At 41.2% G+C, this 23,652-nt stretch overlaps 1 protein-coding gene across 1 annotated transcript in view; it reads left to right on the forward strand.

The window, feature by feature from the left end:
• Nucleotides 1–23,000, forward strand: part of LOC129249090 (myosin-VIIa) — a 104,858-nt gene extending 81,858 nt beyond the window's left edge. The window contains exons 4-13 of the mRNA XM_054888716.1: nucleotides 9,044–9,304; nucleotides 9,383–9,732; nucleotides 9,806–10,006; nucleotides 13,390–15,475; nucleotides 15,544–15,852; nucleotides 15,917–17,367; nucleotides 17,427–18,776; nucleotides 18,846–18,992; nucleotides 22,070–22,190; nucleotides 22,274–23,000. Of these exons, the coding sequence (XP_054744691.1) occupies nucleotides 9,044–9,304; nucleotides 9,383–9,732; nucleotides 9,806–10,006; nucleotides 13,390–15,475; nucleotides 15,544–15,852; nucleotides 15,917–17,367; nucleotides 17,427–18,776; nucleotides 18,846–18,992; nucleotides 22,070–22,190; nucleotides 22,274–22,480 (6,483 nt within the window). The 3' untranslated portion in view covers nucleotides 22,481–23,000. The remainder of the gene's footprint in view (nucleotides 1–9,043; nucleotides 9,305–9,382; nucleotides 9,733–9,805; nucleotides 10,007–13,389; nucleotides 15,476–15,543; nucleotides 15,853–15,916; nucleotides 17,368–17,426; nucleotides 18,777–18,845; nucleotides 18,993–22,069; nucleotides 22,191–22,273) is intronic.
• Nucleotides 23,001–23,652: the final 652 nt, after the last annotated feature.

Raw genomic sequence — 23,652 nt, forward strand, 5'->3', positions numbered from 1 at the left:
ATATTCTTAGGACTTGTGTTTAGAGTAGAGTAAAATCGATATCGAAAAAATTTTACCCATCCTAATGTATGTAAAAGGAGTCACCTGTATGCCGCGATGTCTGAATTTGGTATCCCCTCAAAACTAATACGGCTATGTAAGATGACGTTGCTCAACACCAGCAGCGCCGTCAGAATTGGGAAGGACCTCTCCGAGCCGTTTGATACCAAACGAGGTTTCAGACAGGGTGACTCGCTGTCGTGTGACTTCTTTAACCTGATGTTGGAGAGCATCGTATGAGCCGCAGAACTTAATCGCTCAGACACAATTTTTTATAAGAGCGTACAATTGCTGGCGTATGCCGATGATATTGACATCATCGGCCTTAACAACCGCGCTGTTAGTTCTGCCTTCTCCAAACTGGATAAAGAGGCAAAACGAATGGGTCTGGTGGTGAACGAGGACAAAACGAAGTACCTCCTGTCTTCAAACAAACAGTCGGCGCACTCGCGTATCGGCACCCACGTCACTGTAGACAGTTATAATTTCGAGGTTGTAAAAGACTTCGTTTATTTAGGAACCAGCATTAACACCGATAACAATGTCAGCCTTGGACTAAGTAGGCAAGTGAGCAGTAAAGTCCTCTCTCGACGAACAAAACTAACACCCTACAAGACTCTCATCATGCCCGTCCTAACGTATGGCGCAGAAGCTTGGACGATGACAACATCCGATGAAGCGACGCTTGGAGTGTTCGAGAGAAAGATTCTGCGTAAGATTTTTGGACCTTTGCACATTGGCAACGGCGAATATCGCAGACGATGGAACGATGAGCTGTATGAGCTTTACGACGACATAGACATAGCGCAGCGAATAAAGTCCAGCGGCTTCGTTGGCTGGGTCATGTTGTCCGAATGGATACAAACGCTCCGGCTTTGAAAGTATTCGATGCGGTACCAGCTGGTGGTAGCAGAGGAAGAGGAAGGCCTCCTCTGCGTTGGAAAGATCAGGTGGAGAAGGACTTGGCTTCACTTGGTGTGTCCAATTGGCGCCGATTAACACGAGAAAGAAACGACTGGCGCGCTTTGTTAAGCTCGGCCAAAATCGCGTAAGCGGTTATCGCGCCAATTAAGAAGAAGAAGAATGTATGTAAAATCTTCCTCCTAAATTACTCTGCAGTCGCTACATCCAAAGATCGTTTCGCTGGGAAGAAAATTTACTCTAAGCTTGCGAAAATTTTAACGGCCGAATTATCTAACGTAGATAATGCAAAAAAATATTGCATCAATTCGAAAAAGAAATTCACAATTCCAAAAATTTAAATACAATAATTTGTTGGGAATAGATCAAAAAGTGTTCGAAATCGGAAACAATGAATTGAGAAAATCATAATTTCAAAAGGGACTCGAATATTTGTCATTCAAAAATAATCGATTAATCCGCTTGAGGGACAGTACAGACAAAAATATTTTGAAAAAATGATCCGATGCACTAAAACGGAACACAGATCCGTAATCTACGACCCAAAATTAAATTTACGTGCATCGGCGTTTTTATTTGTAATTTTAGCTTCACTACTGTGTTATGATTTATATTTCAGCGCTAGTAGGCATGCAACATGAGTATAATCTCATGGTTGCTAGAGCCAAAGTCTTTCAAAAATTTCGTTAATTAGTCCTTTTTTTATAGTAAAAATTACACAGGCCTGCGAAATTTAACTTTTTTCAGTTTCTAGAATGGCTGTACTTGTTTCTTGTAGTTTTTTATGCGCTGAAAACGAATCTGACCTTCAAAATGCTCCATCACGTCAGAATTTTTGGTAAATGAAGCCTAAAATGAAGCCAATAGACGTTATACCCAACGTATACGTAACTGAAACTGTTAATTTCAAAATGTCATTACTTTTTTTTAAAAAATCGTACAATAATTTAAAAAAATGGGGTTTAAAGCTAAAGAGTTGTACTATGCGACCTTTTCGTCGAAAATTGAAAAAAAAAATTTCTATCCCAAAAAAAATGATCAAAAATGGCTAAAATGGCCATTTTTTGACCTTTTAGGCTTCATTTACCAAAAATCCTGACGTGATGGAGCATTTTGAAGGTCAGATTCGTTTTCAGCGCATAAAAACTACAAGACACAAGTACAGCCATTCTAGAAACTCACCCTCGCAGGATTGTGTTATTTATCAGAAATAAAATTTTAAGAATGGACTTGCCTATAATAATCGTTATCTCAATGTTGGCGAGAAGCTTTGTCAACATTTTTTAGGAGATCGAAGTCTTCATTTGAGTAACCGGATCCTTGAAGAATTTTGGTCTAAAGGATATGCAGAATGAGCTCCGCCAAATTTTACTTATGCAGTGCAGTGTGAGAGCATTAAAGCTAAATTATCATATAAAATTTAATGGACTATAAAGCTGTATACTACAATACAATAAATTTTTTTAAAGAAACTCTAATTAGAAGCCCTGGAATGAGGATGAAAAGTTCGCGGAGTTTTTATAAAGCTTGAAAATTTAATTTATATGGGTTTTGTTAAAAAATAAGCTCTGGTTGATTGGTTGGTTGGTTAAAGTGGTGATTCATTCAGAATCCAACTAGCGCTTCCGCACCATGTTGTTGCCACATCCACGTTACCAACTTGTTTAACAATTATTTACAGCAAGACTATATCCAGTCTTCGCGGTTTAAGAACCTTGCATATTTTATAGTTGTTGGTGTGCGTGCTGTGACCCACAGCTTTACCCTCAACTGTTTCTTGGCTAAGGAAAGAAAGTTGAGAAAAAAGGAAAACCCGATCCCCAGTTTGTCACAGATGACCGATTGCTTATCCTGTTGTTTTGTATGTGTGTCCGTTTGTTTGTCTTGTGCTGTAAATGCGTCCGCCTGTCTTCTAGTCACTTTGTCCGTCTGTTTTTCACCGCTATCAGAGTTTTGGTTTTTGTTTGTGTTCATCATCTGTTTCGTACGATCACCTGCAACGCCCAGAGAGCCCAGAGGAAATAACCTGTCGACTATGGTAGCGCCCCATACCATGGCAAGGCCATCGTTACAACCTGAGGTGGCCTGATATCAAGAGAGCTCCGTTAGAAGACAGCCTTATGTAGTCCCGCGGCTGCTAAACCCACCCAATAGGCATGGGTCGCATCACACCTTAGGTTTAGGGAGTTTTTTTTAACCAGGTTTACGTCTTCGGCCTGTATGATTCGAGGAAGATCTTCTCTCTTACTTTCTATGTCTGATATCTGGGAGGACTTCCCCTATCCAACGCTTGGGGGCGCGCCCTCTAGGGATGACAGTCTCCCCCGAGGGAAATAACCTCTATTTTTTTTGTTTTTTTAAAGCTCTACTATTATTAAATAAACTGTATTTATTAATAAGCTTTATTTTATGACTTGTCGCGAGGTGCACATATATTTACAAGAGCATATACATATATATAACACCCTTTATTGCTTGTTCCATGGCATCATAATGACACATTGCACAAGTAATAGTAGTTGTATGTTGTTGTAGTTGTTGTTACGCGTACCAATTCAGTTGGCTTACAACTAGCGGCGGTGATGGTAAAAGTGGTAGCAATACAAACAACATCAGCTACAACAATCAACAACAACAACATAGCCAATAGGCATGACAACTACATGCGTGAAACCGCTACCACCAACAGTTGCTGTTGTTGCCAACAGTAACAAACTAAACAATGATTGCATGGCTGCCTTGCTGCCTGGCTGCTTGGCTGTTGCTTTGGATTGTTAAATAGTTGCCAGGGTTACTGTACCACCTCAGGGCACATGTTGTACGCATTCAGGCGCACACAAGCGCATACCCAGCTATTTAAATAATTTCGGGGCGCAACTGTAAATAACAAAACAAACTACGTTCTAGGCTATGGTTGAAAAAAGCGCCTAGTGGTAATGCAGTTAGAATTAGCCGCAAAAAAAAGAACACACAAAAAAAAAATCATAGCCATGTTGCGATCGGCGCTTAAAAACGCGTTAAGATATAAAATTGTAAAAGAAGTCCATCATTTAGTGGTGTCGTGTGTGGCAGAGCCCGATGTGTTTTTGTTGTTGTTGTGTTTGCTGTTGTTTTTATATTTTTTTATTTTATTTTTTTATGCAAATAAATATACTCAATATTAATATTATATTACAGTTATAATAATTCTTATTTTTATTATTCAGTTTCATATTATTTTTAAGATCAACAGTTCCAAATTGGTAACCCAAGGCTTTTAAATAGATTTGTAAGTAAATACAAATACGGGGATAAGTTCTTTATGATCTGGCAACATCAGAACCTTTTTCAAGGCTCACATTTTTATCATGGCGAAGCTCAGGAAAGAAAAGCATTTGAAAATTATTAAAATTAACTTTTGAAATTCTGAGGCGGTAGGCCTCGGTTAGGTTAGGTTTTTGTGGCAGTCGGTTTAGAACAGACAACTCACCTTGACTCTGAAGGTCCGTTGTGGTTCCACTGTGTAACACGTGACCCTTAGTGTTTATTCATAATGGAACCATTTAGACGCTCTTATAAAGCGGTTTTATTCCAAAACCGGATAGTTCCGTAAGAGGGTCAAAAGAGTATTTTCCGAACAACCTTGCTCTAAGGCTGGAGAATTAGCTCAGATTAGATTAGATTTTTGGAGGTTAGCGGAGTCCAAGCACTCAGTCAGGAGACCATTGTACAACACCCGGATAGAATTCAGTAGAAAGAATAAAGATAGGAAAGATAAAATGTGGGTGGTAAGACGGAAAGAATAGTTTGATGTCGCTCTTCCACAAATCTCTTGGATTAATTGATGAATCTTAAGAGATCCGGAAGAGGAAGAGTACTTTATCCATACTCAGTATAACGCAACCCAATATCCTCAGCCTGATGCTTAAAAGCGCCGGACAGCTACAGAGAAAATGCTTTGCGGTGTCGCCATCCTCAAGACAGGATAGGCATATCGGGCTGTTGACGACCCCCATGGCAGCCATATGTTGACCACATACATTGTGCCCTGTGATTACACCCACCAGTATTCTCAGGTTCTTTCTGCTGAGTTTTAGGAGAAAGGTCGCTAAATTCGTATTTGGTTCTTCCACAAAGCACTTGGCTGCACTACAGCAGCCCAACTCAGACCCACATCTTCTATGGGTAGACCTCATGAAGTCGTCAATCCGTAGTTGAATCGATGCGGAATCGGCACCTAGTAATGGTTCAGGGCCTAGTAGCATACTTGCGGAGCCTTCATTAGCCAGTTTATCGCCCAACTCGTTCCCTGTACATAATACCACAATATCCAGGCACCCAAATAAGACTAACTTTCTTGTGTTTTGCAACCCTGCTCAGTTTTGTCTTACATTCACCGACTTAGTTCGAAGAGCAGCATGGGCTAGCAACGGCTTTCAGTGCAACTTGACTGTCACTACAAATTCCAATACTGCTACCCCGCCACTTTTTCTCAATTATCCAGTATGCCACGTTCAAGATAGCATAGACTTCCGTGGCCATCTGTCCTGTGGCCTAGGCTGGACAATTACAAAGGAAGTGTTCTGCTGTTTCTTGCTCGTCTATACAAATTCTGCATTATTCTTAAGAAAATACTCCTATTCTAGAATAGTGCCTACCTAACAGCCAATGACACAAGCCAAGTCCTTCTCTCTTGGAAGGTTGAGCCATTCTGCTTATCTTTTCTTAACTATTTGTGGTCAAATTAGCTTGGTTGCAACACAATTATTTTCATCTCTCCATGACTTATTGGTCTCCTTATCCTTACTTTGCACGTTGCGATAGGAATTGCAATATTGCATTGGTTTTTAAGCAGTGGACGATTAGTACCCTTTCTGGCTAGCTCTTCGGCTTGCAATTTCCTTCAATATAACTATGTGGCGGAAGCCACATAAGTCTGACCTTAAGACGGTGCTAATATCAGGCATTCCTGAGCAACCTTTGCCCTCAGTATAACTGCCTCCATTGATTTGATGACCGCCTGGCTATCCGATAAGATATTTGTCGTAGTCTTTGTTACGGCGTGTGTTCTAAAATACGCAGTTACCTCCTTTTTGACTAAGACCTCTGCCTTGTAGACGCTACAGTATTCCGGCGGTAAGCCCGTGGTAAGCCTAAATTTCGGCCGTATAATCGTCCCACCTGTAGGCTGCGTTTTCCATAGTGCATAAATGCGAATTAATATACGAGTATTCCTTTGTGGGCATGAAACACTAAATGATAGGTAAGGTGTTTTCTCGGTGGTCATCTCTCGGCAAGGGAGATCTTCCCAGCAGGCAACGCAGGGGTCGACATAATGAAATTATTGCATCACTTAGTTCAAAATAAGTCAGATCCGTTGATTCCACGTCGTTCACATAACCTAAGTATGATAGTTTTGTTGAAGACATTGCTTTGCGCCAACTCTTCGCTTTTCTTAGTGCCCTTTTTGTTTTTTGTTTTTTGCCGGTAAAACTAGCAAGTACAGCACTCAGACACTATTAAGTCCATTGTACCACATTCGGATTCCTTTTTAATTCTCTTTAAATCTACTCGAGCTCCGAAAAAATCTGAGTAGATCTTGTTGTGGCAAGGAGCCAAGGTGATCGTTTCCTCAAAGACCTTCCAAAGTTCATTGCTTCTTGAACAGCAAAGTACAGTTTTGTCCCGCTGGATTTATGTGGCTACTTCGGCTGGCTTCGCAGTAGCACATCCTGTTATCCAGCTTTCCAAGACATCGGCTACAGTTTCTAGCTCTATCTCACGAACGGCTAATTTGATATTCATCTTAAGAGCGCAAAAGATCGAATGTGTCATGGGCTGTGTGGCAAGTTGCATTATCCAGCTGAAGCCATATATCGTCCAAGTCCATGTCTTCAATTTTAAAGATCACCGTTGGCCGTTTTCTGTAGCATTTTTAAAGAAAAAATGGGAGATTGATTCCACCGCTCCAAAATCCGTACCAAACTGTCACTCTCAGAGAATGCATTGGCTAGCGCGACGATTGCGTGAGACTTTTTCGATCACCATTTCGACTTCCTTTCAGTGAACTCACTGTTTGGGCTACAGAACACTGATATTGGAACTAAGTTTGAGTTACGAAAATTGATTAATTTCGCTTCAGAAATATAACACAGACATTTGTCCAGATTTACCGCGGGAAAGAGTCGACAATGTCAAAATAGCATATGATTAAAAGAAAAACACTATGTGGACTACCCTGTACATAGTCGACTACCGTGTTTTGGGTCACTGACTTCTTAAAATCTATCCTCCATAAAATTCTGCTACCGACTTAAGTAAACAGTTTTCATATAGTACCGAAACTTTCCCACAAAATCATCCGTAAACATAAACCTTAGTCGGCTGTTTAACAAAGCGGTGAATAAATTGTGTACCTTTACCAACCCAAGCTTTCTTCCAGTAATCTCAAATAACAAAAATTAGATTAAATTAATTTGAGGTTTGCACTTCGACCTCATGACCTTTTGTGCTACTCATCATAGTACGTCATCCAGACCCAGTTTCCTTATTAAACTCAAGGTGCAGCTGGATTGGATTGAGCGTATGTGCCTTGCTTCTGCCTTCAATCAGCCGAGATGTCTCAAACTTCTCCATGCTATAACGGTACATTCAAGGAAAAGATGCATTGGAGTCTCCTGGGACTAGTCGCAGAAACTATAAGAAAGAGTGGACCTTATTCCGATCACGTGCAGATGACTAAACGGTCTGCCAATGGTCCGTGAGCATTTACAGTTTATCCTTGGGGAGGGTTATGAGTTTTCTAAACCTCTTTTGATTGAACCACTTCAGTAAGGATTTCGCCTGTCGTAGCCGCATAGTTTGTGTCAGCTTACCTGCCTTAGTGTTAGCTTTTCATTCCTAAGCTTCTCCTTGATGATGTGTTGTCCCATAGCAAGAAAGGGCGTGGTCCAACCAACAAAAGGCGATTCATCTGTAAATGCCATACTGCTACAGTCGTGGTCTAACATCGACTTTTGAAGTGCACTCCGATTTCTGTGCACTTCCGTCTGATTGTACAATACTTTTTTCTTATACTTTTTGATAAAAGCTTGCTTTAGGCTGAGAGTACAAGTTGTTTTCATATAATTTTGTAATATGTAGGTCATCGCTTTTTGAGTTAGTTTCAGTTAAGCCTCTGCCAGTATTTTCATAAACATTGCCGTCAATCAGCAGTTAATGGGTCCAATGGGTGGTTAAATTTCAAGGGCCGATGTTCAATGCGAACCACACCTAAACATCAAATTTTTCTTTTGCATTTTATTTGACATTTTTCAATTTCAGACTAATTCAATTTGAATCATGGAAAGATAACGAGCTAATGTTATTCAGGCTTATTATGAAATCAAAATATTCAAATCAAAATGCATATCGCGCACTTCTGTGATGAGGCACATTTATACCTCAGTGGATTCGTCAATAAGCAGAATTGCCGCATTTGGACGAATGATAAGTGATTGCCGAAAAACCAATGCACCTACAAAGAGTGACTGTTTGGTGCGGCTTATGGGCCGAATAATCTCACGTCGCGGCGATGTCAATTGGCCGCCAAGATCATGTGATTTGACACCGTTGGTCTTCTTTCTGTGGGGTTATTTGAAAGAAAAGGTATATGTCGATAAGCCAGCAACACTTCAAGAGCTAAAGGATGAGATAATTCGGTACATTAACGGCATAGAACTTCAATTATGCCTCAGCGTCATCAAGAATTTAGACCATCGGATGGAGGTGTGCCGCCGATACCGCGGCGGTTATTTGGCCGATATTTTTTCCATACGTAATTGAGCCATACCAATATTATCATAATAAAAAGAAATAACAATGAGTTTTTAAAGAAATTGTATTTATTCAAAATCAATACCGGCCCTTGAAACTTAACCACCCTTTATTTCATCATTCATACCATCATCTCACGAATATCTTCATTCCATTTTTTTCTGTTATGACATTTTACGGTTACAACTTTCCTATGTTGGTATTCAATTTTATACACTATTCCTCTAGTTTCTATTCAGTTTTTCATTCATCATTTCTCATCTCTCTCTTTCTATCTTCCTTCAAACAGGGTGACTACATCTGGATAGAACCCGCATCGGGTAGGGAATTCGATGTAGCCATTGGCGCTCGTGTAATATCGGCCGAAGGTAGACGCATACAGGTACGCGACGATGATGGCAATGAAATTTGGCTATCGCCCGAGCGGCGCATCAAGGCGATGCATGCCTCCTCGGTGCAAGGTGTGGAGGATATGATATCGTTGGGTGATCTACACGAGGCGGGCATACTAAGAAATCTGCTTATACGCTATAAAGAGAATTTGATATATGTGAGTAAAGAGCAAAAGAAAAGTTATAAATAAATAAATATTTCACTATTATTTAATTTATTTTCCTCTCCTCCACAGACTTACACTGGCTCCATTTTGGTCGCTGTTAATCCCTATCAAATTCTACCCATCTACACAGCCGATCAAATTAAGCTGTACAAGGAGCGCAAAATCGGCGAATTGCCACCACACATTTTCGCGATCGGTGACAATGCGTACGCGCACATGAAACGCTATCGCCAGGATCAATGTATTGTCATTTCGGGTGAATCGGGCGCTGGCAAGACTGAGAGCACCAAGCTGATACTGCAATATCTGGCTGCGATAAGTGGCAAACATTCGTGGATCGAACAACAAATACTCGAAGCGAATCCGATACTCGAAGCATTCGGCAATGCGAAAACCGTGCGCAATGACAATTCGTCGCGGTAAGTCGTGGTGTGAAATGTTAAAAAAACATATTTACATGTTTCATATTTACACCCCTTTCTCCCATTGCAGCTTTGGCAAATATATTGATATACACTTTAGCTCGAGTGGTGTCATCGAAGGCGCCAAAATCGAACAATATCTCTTGGAGAAATCTCGAATAGTTTCGCAAAATCATAGCGAACGTAATTATCACGTCTTCTACTGCCTGCTGGCGGGGCTGTCGGGGGAGGAGAAAAGACGTTTGGATCTGGGAAATGCTGCTGATTACAGGTGAGTAAAAGTGGGTTCAATTGTGGATTTTGAATAGAGTGCATCAGTTTTTGGATAGTCCTTTTTGGCGCTATAAAACTGCAGTTGAAAGAAAATGTGTGGTTTTCAAAATTTTATCTCGGGCTAGAAGTTACTATTGACAAGACTAAGCCGATATTTTTTTACCATCAGCCAGGCGTGAAGCTCTCGAATCTTCGCAGGCACGCTGATCTTCAGCGAGCGAGTGTAAAGAGTATGAACCCACTTTTCAACAAAAAACTGGCATTTGTCACTGAACTAACAGAGAATTGTTCTTGAGTCATTGCGGTTGGCTGTGTCGGGGAGCGATGTCGATGATGTATACCGTCAGCCAAAAAACACCGCTAGAAGACATCGAAAATTCTTCTCTTCCACTACGCCTGAGATAGTAGTGGTTGACAACCATCAGCAATTGCTTGGCACCTTTCTATTTCGAAGCTTCCCCAGCCATCAGAGGGAATTTCAAGGAGTTCATGCTGACGCCTGTTTGATAATGCCTTCCGGCTTGTGCTCAAAAGGAAACGGATACCTCTCCGAACTTTCTACAACAGAAGACTAGAGCTCACAGTTAAGGTCGATGTTATACCAATTCCGTCTGTAAATACACCAAATTGCCCAACTTTTGTTAACCGGTTTTCCTTTTCCGCACAACTCAACCCCGATTACAACTCGAGTACAGAACCGGGATGAAATGCTCAAACCGCTAGACACTTGAGTGAGAGAGAATTAATCGTTGCTAAAGGCATTCAAGAATATTGGCCTACCGGTCATGAATAAAACAGCTACTAATTGATTGCGGCCGCCGTAGTCAAATACGTTGGTGCGTGACTATCATTCGAGAATGCGTGGGTTCGAATCTCCGTGCATGAACACCAAATAAAAGAAACAGCTTTTTCTAATAGCGGTCGCCCCTCGGCAAGCAATGGCAAGCCTCCGAGTGTATTTCTGCTGTGGAAAAGCTTCTCTCAAAAAACCATTTACCGTTCGGAGTCGACTTGAAACTGTAGCTCCCTCCATTTGTTGAACAACATCAAGACCCACACCACAAATAAGAGGAGGACTTTGACCAAGCACTCAAAAAGGCAATGACATTCAAGGTGATCGGCCGGCCGGTCCTGAATAATGCAGCTGCTAGTTGTTAGCCGCGGGCCAGTGAATACGGTGAATGAGAGAACAACATATCGACAGCTCGACAATCACATTCATCGAAAGACAATCTAAGCCTTCACACACTCCCTTGATCCCACGAATATCGTGATCGGCAAAGGAAATGTCTCTGCTGGCTCGTGAAATGTTTCTAAGAAATGTAGCCGATCTCCAGATGATGCTGGGATCAAGCAATTTGATGCTGACACCCCTTTGATTGATTGCCTTTGACCGATTTATTTCCATATGTGGCTTCTGGCTACATTAGAGAAAGATTGGCTTGTTATTTCTGTAGCTCTTTCCGTGTTGGTGTTCTTTCAGTAAACTCGGGACCTTCATAGATAGATATGTGGGAAGAGTAAGAAATCGACCTGGAAGATCTATTATCATCTAGGATATCTTCAGATCATCTAATCCAGCTTTTGTTATCTGAGAAACCCGATTAATTTTATGAAGGCTCAGAACGGATTGACTAGTTGTCGGGACTGCGATATCCGAACGATCGATATTTATATCCAGCTAAGGATTTTAATATCAGTAACAGTCTTAAAGAAAAGAGAGAGAAAGAGAGTGTTTTATGCTGTTACAACAATTTCAAGTAGTACGAATATGTAGTCAAATATCGGGCATACCGTTAATATATAGTAAACTTCTGGAGGTGCATTTCATTTCCTTACAGATTGATTAGTATTGAGATGTCCCACGTTCGACTTTCAGCTTTTAATACTAGAGCTGACATTTCAGTGAGCTACAACTACTAGAAGCATCTGTCCAAAGTACTTTTAAAACTGTGATCTCTGCTCTAAAGCTTGGTAGTCCATCCAAAAGTACTCCATAACTAATTTAAGATGTTTGATATTTTCTTTTAATGTTGCTTACTCCTCTACTTAAAATAAAATGCATCGAGCTCTAGAGCTCGAGAGAACCAAAGGACGTTGCTTGCTTTGCTATGCTACAACGTCGTGGCTCATACAGAACTGAGAAGCGAAAATTTTAAGAGGAATTCCGTTTGCCAACCTAGGTTAGGTTAGGTTAGCCTGGTTGGCAACAAGCCACGCATAGCCCTTTTGGTCACTAGCGATACCAGTCGGAGACCGACCTTTATGAATACCGAAAGTAGACATCATGTAGGATGTCAGCGCTTTTGGCGAATCTAAGTAGCGCTGGGAGATCCAATTTTGAGGCGTCCTCCAGACCTTCAAACAATGGGGCTTCCAGGCATTTTAAACGCATTTTTAATAATGCCGGACAAAGTAACAGCACTTTTTGCTATCTCACCTACTATTTCGTTCACCATAATGCCCTTGTGACCAGGTACTCAGTAGATATGCAGTCTACTGTTTGCGGCTAACCTTTCTATGGCCTCCCTGCTCCGTTGAACATTTTTGGACTTAATACAATATGAGCTTATTGCTTTTATTGCTGCTTGACTGTCCACGTATATATTAATTATTGAGTTCTTCCTTGTTCTTGTGTAGGCTAGCTCCGCGGCTTTCCCCACCGCAAAAACTTCCGCTTGGAAAATACTGCTGTGGTCTGGCAGCTTGATAGGCTGCCTTATCCCTAGCTTTGAGCAGTAAATGCCCGCTCCCACTCCGTCTTAAGTTTTAGAGCCGTCTGCATGGATGTGAAAAGTTCTATGGCCAGGCTTCATGCCTTTGTGCCATCCCTCCTCTTCAATTGTAGTGCGAAACCTTTTCTCCCAATTAAAGTACGGAGTCATGTAGTCTGTGCAATCTGCGCTCCACTTTCCTATTAAGCTGTGACCGAAGGCTCTGCAGTTGAATACTTCAGCAGCCACCAACCTCCTCGCAAATTTCGCTCCCATGTTTTCCGCCATAAGGTCAATAGGTGGCATGCTGAGTATCATTTCCAACCTAAATCCCATCAATCTTCTCCATTAAATAAACAACTCTGGCTGGCTGTAGATATCTGCCTATTGGAGGTCTCATAATGGAATCAAAATGGCGCTTTAGAGCTATTTGGAGAGTGCCAGAGTGGTACTTGAACCATTTTACCTACCTGTCTAGTTTCTTCCAAAGACAAAGGTTGGATCGAGTACTATATGATTTGTATCGAGACTCATGTGGTCTGGGTGACTGATCACTTTCATATTAGAGTTTCAATATTAGAAACCGCTGATGTCACTTACCAAGAAATTTTTATAATTTGAGCCTAAAAATCAAACACATTTTATTTACTTTCTCATTTTTCCACAGATATCTCACCGGCGGCGATTGCATCACGTGTGAGGGTCGCGATGATGCCGCTGAATTTTCGGACATACGCTCCGCCATGAAAGTGCTCCTCTTTTCTGATCAAGAAATCTGGGAAATTATTAAACTGCTGGCTGCTCTTTTGCACTGCGGCAACATCAGATACAAGGCAACCGTTGTTGATAATCTGGACGCCACAGAAATACCCGAACACATCAATGTGGAACGTGTCGCTGCTTTGCTCGGTCTGCCCATGCAGCCACTGATCGATGCATTGACGCGCCGCACACTCTTCGCACATGGCGAGACGGTGGTGTCAACGCTGTCACGCGAGCAGTCAGTCGACGTGCGTGATGCCTTCGTGAAAGGCATCTATGGACGGATGTTTGTGCATATTGTGCGCAAAATCAATTCGGCCATTTTTAAGCCACGCGGCACATCGCGAAACGCCATTGGCGTTTTGGATATTTTCGGTTTTGAGAATTTCGATCAGAATAGCTTCGAACAGTTTTGCATTAATTATGCAAATGAGAATTTGCAACAATTCTTTGTGCAACACATTTTCAAGCTCGAACAGGAGGAGTACAATCATGAGGCAATCAATTGGCAACACATCGAATTTGTGGACAATCAGGATGCGCTCGATTTGATTGCCATCAAACAGTTGAACATAATGGCGTTGATTGATGAGGAGGCGCGCTTTCCCAAGGGCACCGATCACACGATGTTGGCCAAGCTGCACAAGACCCATGGCGCACATAAAAACTACTTGAAACCCAAATCGGATATTAACACCAGCTTCGGTTTGAATCATTTCGCAGGTGTGGTGTTCTATGACACGAGCGGTTTCTTGGATAAAAATCGCGATACCTTCAGTCCGGATTTGCTGCATTTGGTTAGTCAGAGCTCGAATAAGTTTTTGCGTCAAATTTTCAATCAGGACATAGAAATGGGCGCTGAGACGCGCAAACGCACACCCACACTCTCAACGCAATTCCGTAAGAGCTTAGATGCGCTGATGAAAACTCTAAGCACTTGTCAACCGTTCTTCATACGCTGCATCAAGCCGAACGAACTGAAGAAGCCCATGCTGTTCGATCGCGGTCTTTGTTGCCGCCAATTGCGCTACTCCGGCATGATGGAAACGATACGCATACGTCGCGCTGGCTACCCCATCCGCCATGGCTTTCGCGACTTTGTTGAGCGCTATCGCTTTCTCATACCAGGTGTGCCGCCAGCACATCGTACGGAATGTCGCTCCGCCACTGCGCGCATATGCGCCATTGTGCTTGGTAAATCCGACTATCAGCTGGGCAACACAAAAGTCTTTCTCAAGGACGCGCATGACCTCTTTCTGGAGCAAGAGCGTGACCGTGTGCTTACGCGCAAAATACTCATACTGCAACGCACCATACGCGGTTGGGTGTATCGGCGTCGTTATTTGCGCATGCGTGCTGCCGTCATTACCATACAACGCTTCTGGAAGGGCTATGCGCAACGTCAGCGCTACCGCCAGATGCGTGTTGGCTATATGCGTTTGCAGGCGCTCATTCGTTCGCGTGTGCTATCACATCGTTTCCGTCATTTGCGTGGCCACATTGTGGGTCTGCAGGCGCATGCGCGTGGTTATTTGGTGCGACGCGAATATGGGCACAAAATGTGGGCCATCATTAAGATACAATCGCATGCGCGGCGCATGATTGCCATGCGGAAGTATAAAAAGCTGCGCGAGGAGTACAAACAATTCGCAGAGGTGTTGCATTTGCGCAAGCTGGAGGAGCAGGAGTTGATGCACAAGGGCAACAAGCATGCGCGTGAAATTGCCGAGCAGCACTATCGCGATCGGTTGCACGAACTAGAGCGGCGCGAAATGGAGAAGGAGATTGAGGAGCGTAGGCGGGTGGAGGTGAAGAAGAATATCATAAACGATGCGGCACGCAAGCAGGATGAGCCGGTGGACGATAGTAAGTTGGTGGAAGCAATGTTCGATTTTCTGCCCGACTCCAGCAGTGAAGCGCCAACGCCACACGGCGGGCGCGAAACTTCGGTGTTCAACGATCTGCCGCATAACAATTCTATGAATCATGAGGTGTGTAGTTTTGAAATTTATTCTAAACTTTTATTAATAATTAATAACAAAACACTAAATATTTGCAGGACATAATTGGCCCCATGCATGTCTCCGAGGATGAAGAAGACCTATCCGAGTTCAAGTTCCAGAAATTCGCTGCCACCTATTTCCAAGGCAACGTGACGCACCAGTACTCGAAGAAGGCATTGAAGCATCCACTGCTGCCGCTGCACACACAGGGAGATCAGTTGGCCGCGCAAGCGCTCTGGATAACTATATTGCGTTTTACGGGCGATATGCCCGAGCCAAAGTATCACACAATGGATCGCATGGACACCACTTCCGTGATGTCGAAAGTCACTGCCACGTTGGGACGTAATTTCATAAGGAGCAAAGTAAGTGCAACCTAAATTTTATAGCTCTCTTAAAACGTAATTCGCAATTTCTCTGTTTTCTCAGGAATTTCAGGAAGCTCAACTAATGGGGCTCGACCCCGATGCGTTTCTTAAGCAAAAGCCGCGCTCCATACGTCACAAACTCGTGTCGCTGACGCTGAAGCGTAAGAACAAACTCGGTGAAGATGTACGCCGTCGTCTGCAAGACGAGGAATACACCGCAGACAGTTACCAATCTTGGCTGCAATCGCGTCCCACTTCGAATTTGGAGAAATTGCATTTCATCATCGGTCATGGCATATTGCGCGCCGAGTTGCGCGATGAGATCTATTGTCAAATTTGCAAGCAGCTTACAAATAATCCACTCAAATCCTCACATGCGCGCGGCTGGATACTGCTTTCGCTCTGCGTCGGCTGCTTTGCGCCCTCTGAAAAGTTTGTAAACTACTTGCGCGCTTTCATACGCGAAGGTCCGCCCGGTTATGCACCCTACTGTGAGGAGCGCCTGAAACGCACTTTCAATAATGGCACACGCAATCAGCCACCTTCTTGGTTGGAGCTGCAGGCCACGAAGTCGAAAAAACCAATCATGCTGCCCATTACCTTCATGGATGGTAATACGAAAACACTGCTCGCCGACTCGGCTACCACGGCGCGCGAGCTATGCAATCAATTGTCCGATAAGATCACGCTCAAGGATCAGTTTGGCTTCTCGCTATACATCGCACTTTTTGACAAAGTTTCGTCGCTGGGCAGCGGTGGTGATCACGTCATGGATGCGATATCCCAGTGCGAGCAATATGCGAAAGAGCAGGGCGCACAAGAGCGCAATGCGCCCTGGCGTCTATTTTTCCGCAAAGAGATCTTTGCGCCCTGGCATGATCCTACACAAGATCAGGTCGCCACAAATCTCATCTATCAGCAAGTCGTACGCGGCGTCAAGTTCGGTGAATATCGCTGCGACAAAGAGGATGATTTAGCAATGATTGCTGCGCAGCAGTACTTCATCGAGTACGGCACGGATATGTCTATGGAGCGGCTTTTTACGCTGTTGCCAAATTTTATACCAGACTTCTGCTTGACCGGCGTCGAAAAGGCGATTGAGCGTTGGGCAGCATTGGTGCTGCAGGCGTACAAAAAGTCTTACTATGTGCGCGACAAAGTGGCATCACTGAAAATAAAAGAGGACATCGTGAGTTACGCGAAGTTGAAATGGCCGTTGCTGTTCTCGCGCTTCTACGAGGCCTATCGCAACTCCGGTCCGAATTTGCCGAAGAACGATGTTATAATTGCCGTCAATTGGACGGGTGTGTATGTTGTGGACGATCAAGAGCAGGTGCTATTAGAGTTGAGTTTCCCGGAAATCACCGCAGTGTCCAGTCAGAAAACGAACAAAGTTTTCACGCAGACCTTCAGTTTATCCACTGTGCGCGGTGAAGAGTTTACTTTCCAGAGCCCGAATGCGGAGGACATAAGAGACTTGGTGGTGTACTTCCTGGACGGGTTGAAGAAACGGTAAGCCGCTAGCATTCAAAGTTTTCTACTAACATTTAATTCCATTGATTTTCTTACAGTTCTCGTTACGTAATCGCCATTCAGGATTACCGCGCGCCATCGGACGGTTCCAGCTTCCTCTCGTTTCTGAAAGGCGATCTCATCATACTCGAGGACGAGTCGTGCGGCGAATCGGTGCTCAACAACGGTTGGTGCATCGGGCGCTGTGAACGCACACAAGAGCGTGGCGATTTCCCTGCGGAAACTGTTTACGTTCTACCCACTCTCACCAAACCGCCACAAGACATACTGGCGCTGTTCAACATCGAAGAGGCACATCACGGCCGTCGTTTGAGTATGGTCTCGAATGGCGTTCCCGAGGCACGCGATCGCCCGCATACACTAATAGAGTACGCCATGGATCACTTCCGTTTACCGCCCAAGCGCACTATGTCCAAGACGCTGACGCTTAGTTCAAAGCGTGCCGATGAGATTTGGCGCTATTCGCGAGATCCCATCAAGGCGCCACTGTTGCGTAAGTTGCAGAGTAAAGAAGAGCTCGCCGAGGAGGCTTGCTTTGCGTTCGCTGCCATATTGAAATATATGGGCGATTTGCCGTCGAAGCGGCCGCGCATGGGCAACGAAATCACCGATCACATATTTGACGGTCCGCTCAAGCATGAAATTTTGCGTGACGAAATTTACTGTCAAATTATGAAACAACTGACAGACAACCGCAATCGCATCTCAGAGGAACGAGGCTGGGAGTTGATGTGGCTCGCCACTGGTCTCTTTGCTTGCTCGCAGGGTTTGCTCAAAGAGTTGATGATGTTTTTGCGTACGCGTCGTCATCCCATTTCGCAGGATTCGATGCATCGACTGCAGAAGACAATACGCAATGGTCAGCGCAAGTATCCGCCACATCAGGTGGAAGTTGAAGCGATACAGCACAAAACTACACAAATTTTCCACAAAGTCTACTTTCCCGACGACACTGACGAAGCTTTCGAGGTGGACTCGTCGACACGCGCTAAGGACTTCTGCCACAACATCTCACAACGCTTGTCGTTACGCACCAGCGAAGGTTTCTCGCTATTCGTCAAGATCGCCGATAAGGTGATTTCCGTGCCGGAGGGTGATTTCTTCTTTGACTTTGTGCGTCATTTGACTGATTGGATTAAGAAGGCGCGGCCCATACGTGATGGCTCAAATCCGCAATTCACCTATCAGGTATTCTTCATGAAAAAGCTGTGGACGAATACAGTGCCGGGTAAGGATCGCAATGCCGATCTCATATTCCATTATCATCAAGAGTTGCCGAAATTGTTGCGCGGCTATCATAAGTGCTCGCGCGAAGAGGCTGCGAAGCTCGCGGCGCTGGTCTATCGCGTGCGCTATGGAGAGAACAAGCAAGAGCTGCAAGCCATACCGTAAGTGTGCAAAATTTAGTAATTTTTGAGGAATGAGAAAATTTAATAATTTCATTATTTTACTTGCAGACAAATGTTGCGCGAACTGATACCCTCCGATATTATGAAAATGCAAAGTACCACCGAATGGAAGCGCGCCATTGTGGCTTCGTACAATCAGGATGGTGGCATGAGTTCGGAGGATGCCAAAGTGGCATTTTTGAAGATCGTATACAGGTGGGTGGATAAGAAATTTTACATTCTCTTTTTTAAATAGATTAATATGTGATATTGGAGAAGGTATGATTTTTGTTTTATTTGATACCAATTAGATTAGTATTTTAATACACCGAATCAAACTATGTGTTTTTGTCTCATATCACACTAAATCATACCTTCTCCTTCTCCCTTCTGTAATGACATTTTTTTTTGTTACCATAGTATAACTTAAGCGATATGAAACGAGGCAATAATCATATGATGTGATATCTGTACTGTGTTGATCTTAAGAGGCATGGTACTCCAATATACATACGTGGATCTGTATTCTGGTATATGTACTTACATATATATGTATTCTGAAGTGAAATAAAGTGAAATGGTATAAGGTCATATGTTATGATACAAAAATTGCTATTACATGATGACATGATGTAATCTGATGCGATATGAAATGTTGCCTTTATGACAGGATACTATTATGCAATTTGAATATTCGCAATGATATAATTATGATATGATTTTGTCAATTTAATTTGATGTGATATGGTGTGAATATGTGGATATAGACGTGATATACAGGTATTGTAGGAAGTGGCACATGATATGACTTGTTGGGCTGATGTGATATATGAGAAGTACAGATATATCATGTGATATGACTGATGAGGTGATATGTTTTCTAATATGAAGAAATAGAGCTTACGATGCATCATGATGAGGTGATGCGGGATTAGTATACTCGCATGAGAGGTGAACTGATCTGAGATATGATATGACATGATTAGGTGATGTGATATTTGAAAAGAACTTTTATAACATTTGATATAATATGACGAGATGATGTGATATATGAGAAAAGCTGATATAAGATACTAATATGTCTTGATGATGTGATGTGATGTATTATATGAGGGAATATAGCTTACGATGCATCATGATGAGGTGTTGCGGGATTAGTATATGAAGAGAACTTATGGGAGATATGATACGACATTATGATGTGATGTGATATATGAGAAAAGCCGATATAAGATAATAATATGCCTTGATGAGGTGATGTGATGTATTACATGAGGGAATATAGCTTACTATGATGAGGTGATGTGGGATTAGTATACGAAAATAACTTATGTGAGACATCATATAACTTGCTGATATGATGTGATATTTGAGAAGAACTGTTAAGTTAGAATAGGTGATGGTGGAAATCGGTCTGAATGACCAAATCACTTAGAACTTAGAAGTCCATTGTGAAAGCACTGTGCGACACGAAAACTTCATTTATTTATCTTCATTGAGAGAAGCCTTGATATAAGATATGATATGACATGACGATGTCATCCAGGAATAATTTTATATAACATATAATATGACTTGATGACGTGATATGATATGTGAAAGAAATTATGTATATTGGAATAAAGCATACGATGAATGATGAGGTGATGTGGGATTAGTATATGAGGTGAACTGATATGAGATATCATATGACTTGATGATGTGATGAGATATTTGAAAGAACTTTTATAACGTTTGATATAAAATGACGAGGTGATGTGATATATGAGAAAAGCTGGTATAACATATGATATATCTTGATGAGGTGATGTGATGTATTACATGAGGGAATATAGTTTACGATGTATCATGATGAGGTGATGCGGATTGGTATATGAAGTGAACTTACGTGAGATATCATATAACTTGATGATATGATGTGATATTTGAGAAGAACTGATAAGTTAGAATAGGTGATGGTGGAAATCGGTCTGTATGACCAACTCACTTAGAACTAACAAATTCGTAGTGAAAGCACTGTGCCACACGGAAACTTCATTTATTTATCTTCATTGAGAGAAGAATTGATATAAAAAAATGATATGACATGCCGATGTGATCCAAGAATAATTTGATATAACATATGATATGACATGATGACGTGATGTGGTATATGAAAGAAATTATGTAGATCGGAATAAAGATTACGATGTATTATGAGGTGATGTGGGATTAGTATATGATGTGAACTGATATGAGACATGATGAGGTAATGTGTTCTTTGGGGGGAACTGATATATCATAACGAGGTGTTGTGAGATGGACTAGATGTAACATCTGATGTGACGTGATAAGGTGATGGGATATATGATAATAAATTAAGTAACATATGATTTGATATGACGAGCGAAATGATATATGAGTAGTACTGATGTGACATATGATATGACTTGATGAGGCGATGTGATATATAATATGAAGGAATAATATATGTAACTTGCCTTGTATCATGGCGAGGTGATGTGGGATTAGTAGATACATGATAAGGATGTTAGATCTGATATCGCATGAAAAGGTGATGTGATATTTGGGGAGAACTGGTATAACATATAATACGACATGCCAAGTGATGTGATATAAGACAAACGCTAATAATATATGGTATGAGATGTTAAGGTGATTGGAGCTGAACTTCATATAACTTCATATGACTTGACATGATGAGGTGATGTGATGTATGATAAAATGTGAATATGATACGACATGACGAGGTGATATGATTTTGGATAAGAACTGATTTAGCAGGTGACATGACATGAAGAGGTTTAGTGATACATTATTTTTCAGGCAATGCAATGTCGAGGGGATGTAGTGTCATGTGAAGTCAAATTATTTGATATACGAGTGCAGTGAACCAAAAAGAAGCTGGGACACCAGTATTCAAAAAATTCAAATTTATATAAATAAAAAAATAATTCGCACATTTTTAAGAAATCATTTGTGTTCGATATATTTCATTTTTAATTATTCAATATACATAATTATTGTTTTGATATTAACGGTAACTCCGTTTATTTCATATTAATAACAGCAATAACATAATTTTTCAATACCAAACAAAAAATGGGTCATTTGGTATTTTTTTTAGCATATTTTAGTAAACAAAAGTGTCGCAGTTTTTTTTTTTTGGCTCCCTGTAGATATGATAAAATATGATACCAGGCAATAAACTGATATGATAACATATACACGACGTAATTTTAGATTTTGTAAGTAATAAATATTTTCAAATTTATTTTCTTTCATCATTTTAGATGGCCCACATTCGGTTCCGCATTTTTCGAGGTAAAACAAACGACCGAGCCAAATTACCCGGAAATGCTGCTAATTGCAATCAACAAACATGGCGTCAGTCTCATACATCCAGTCACCAAGGTAAAATATTTTTAACAATTATTAAATAAATATAAATATAAATTTAATTTAATTTAATTTGCATTTTTTCTCACTTTCTCCAGGACATTTTAATCACTCATCCATTTACGCGCATTTCCAATTGGTCCTCCGGCAATACCTACTTCCACATGACAATCGGCAATTTGGTGCGTGGCTCCAAACTGTTGTGTGAGACTTCCTTGGGCTACAAAATGGACGATCTATTAACGTCTTATATATCACTAATGCTAACGAATATGAACAAGAATCGCACTATACGAGCAAATTAATTATTAAGCGTAATTTAGTTTTTAATTAGCGAGAAAACAAATGAGAGCAATTGTTGGATAGTTAAAATGGACGGACGTTTTCAAGAACAAAAAAAAAATTATATATAAAAATTTTAAGCAATTTTGAATGTACGAACTAGCAGTTTGTTAGACTTTATTGTTAAGTTGCGGCATGCAAACTCAACTAAGCAAAGTTAGCGTTTCGAAACAGGGGTTCTTTTATAGCTTTTATAGCTTGACAAAACAGACTCGCGCGAATATGTTTTATGTTTTTGTTTTGATTTTTTTTTTTTTTTGATTTTTAGTTTTTGATTTATTAAACTAAAAAAAAAACAATATTATTTATTAATATATAACGCAATTAGGCACACACACAAGTTAGTTGTAGAATTATTTTATTTATAAACTATTTTGTTAACCTATGACATACAGACACATACATTTGTACGTATATTCAAGTGCATGCATGGAGCTGTAGAAGCGCATTTAATTGTATGGAAGAGGAAAAAATAATTAAAAATATATAAAAAATAAAAATAAAAAATTAAAAAATAAAAGCAAATACCCAAGTGCTCTTAGCAACAGTGACACACGCATACATGCATATACATATTCTTATACATATACATACACATATGAATAAATAATTACTTTACTTATATTACAATGCAGTTATTGTACTATTCTACGGTATATTTGCGCAGCAGATACGCATACTTATAATTTTAAATATCCATTTAATACTTAATCAGTAAGCGAATAAAAAATTTATATACTTTATTGCAAATGAAAATCGTACTGAAATGCAGTTTTTTTGTGTATGTTGAAAATGTACTTAAATGTGTATATTTTTTGAATATAAATAAAGCAAAATTTAAAATGTGTTTATAGGTTTTTTTACCGAAGATTTTTATTTCAACAAGAAGCAATAATTTTATCAATAAGTTCATCAATTTATACTCGCCGTTGCTATTTACAACCTCTTCCCATCTCTCGACCAATTTGTTGATGCCGTTCCGTCAAAAATCGCTTAGTCTGGTGTCAAAGAAGTTGTTGAGCCAGTTTTCAAGGGTCTCTTTGTAATCAAAGATAATGCCCTTCACATGTCTTGACATGGAAGGGAAAATATGGTAATCGGTCGGTGCAAGATTTGGAGAATACGGGAGATACTG

The sequence above is a fragment of the Anastrepha obliqua genome, chromosome 5 (genome assembly GCF_027943255.1).
Source record: "Anastrepha obliqua isolate idAnaObli1 chromosome 5, idAnaObli1_1.0, whole genome shotgun sequence".
NCBI classification, from domain to species: Eukaryota; Metazoa; Arthropoda; class Insecta; order Diptera; family Tephritidae; genus Anastrepha; species Anastrepha obliqua.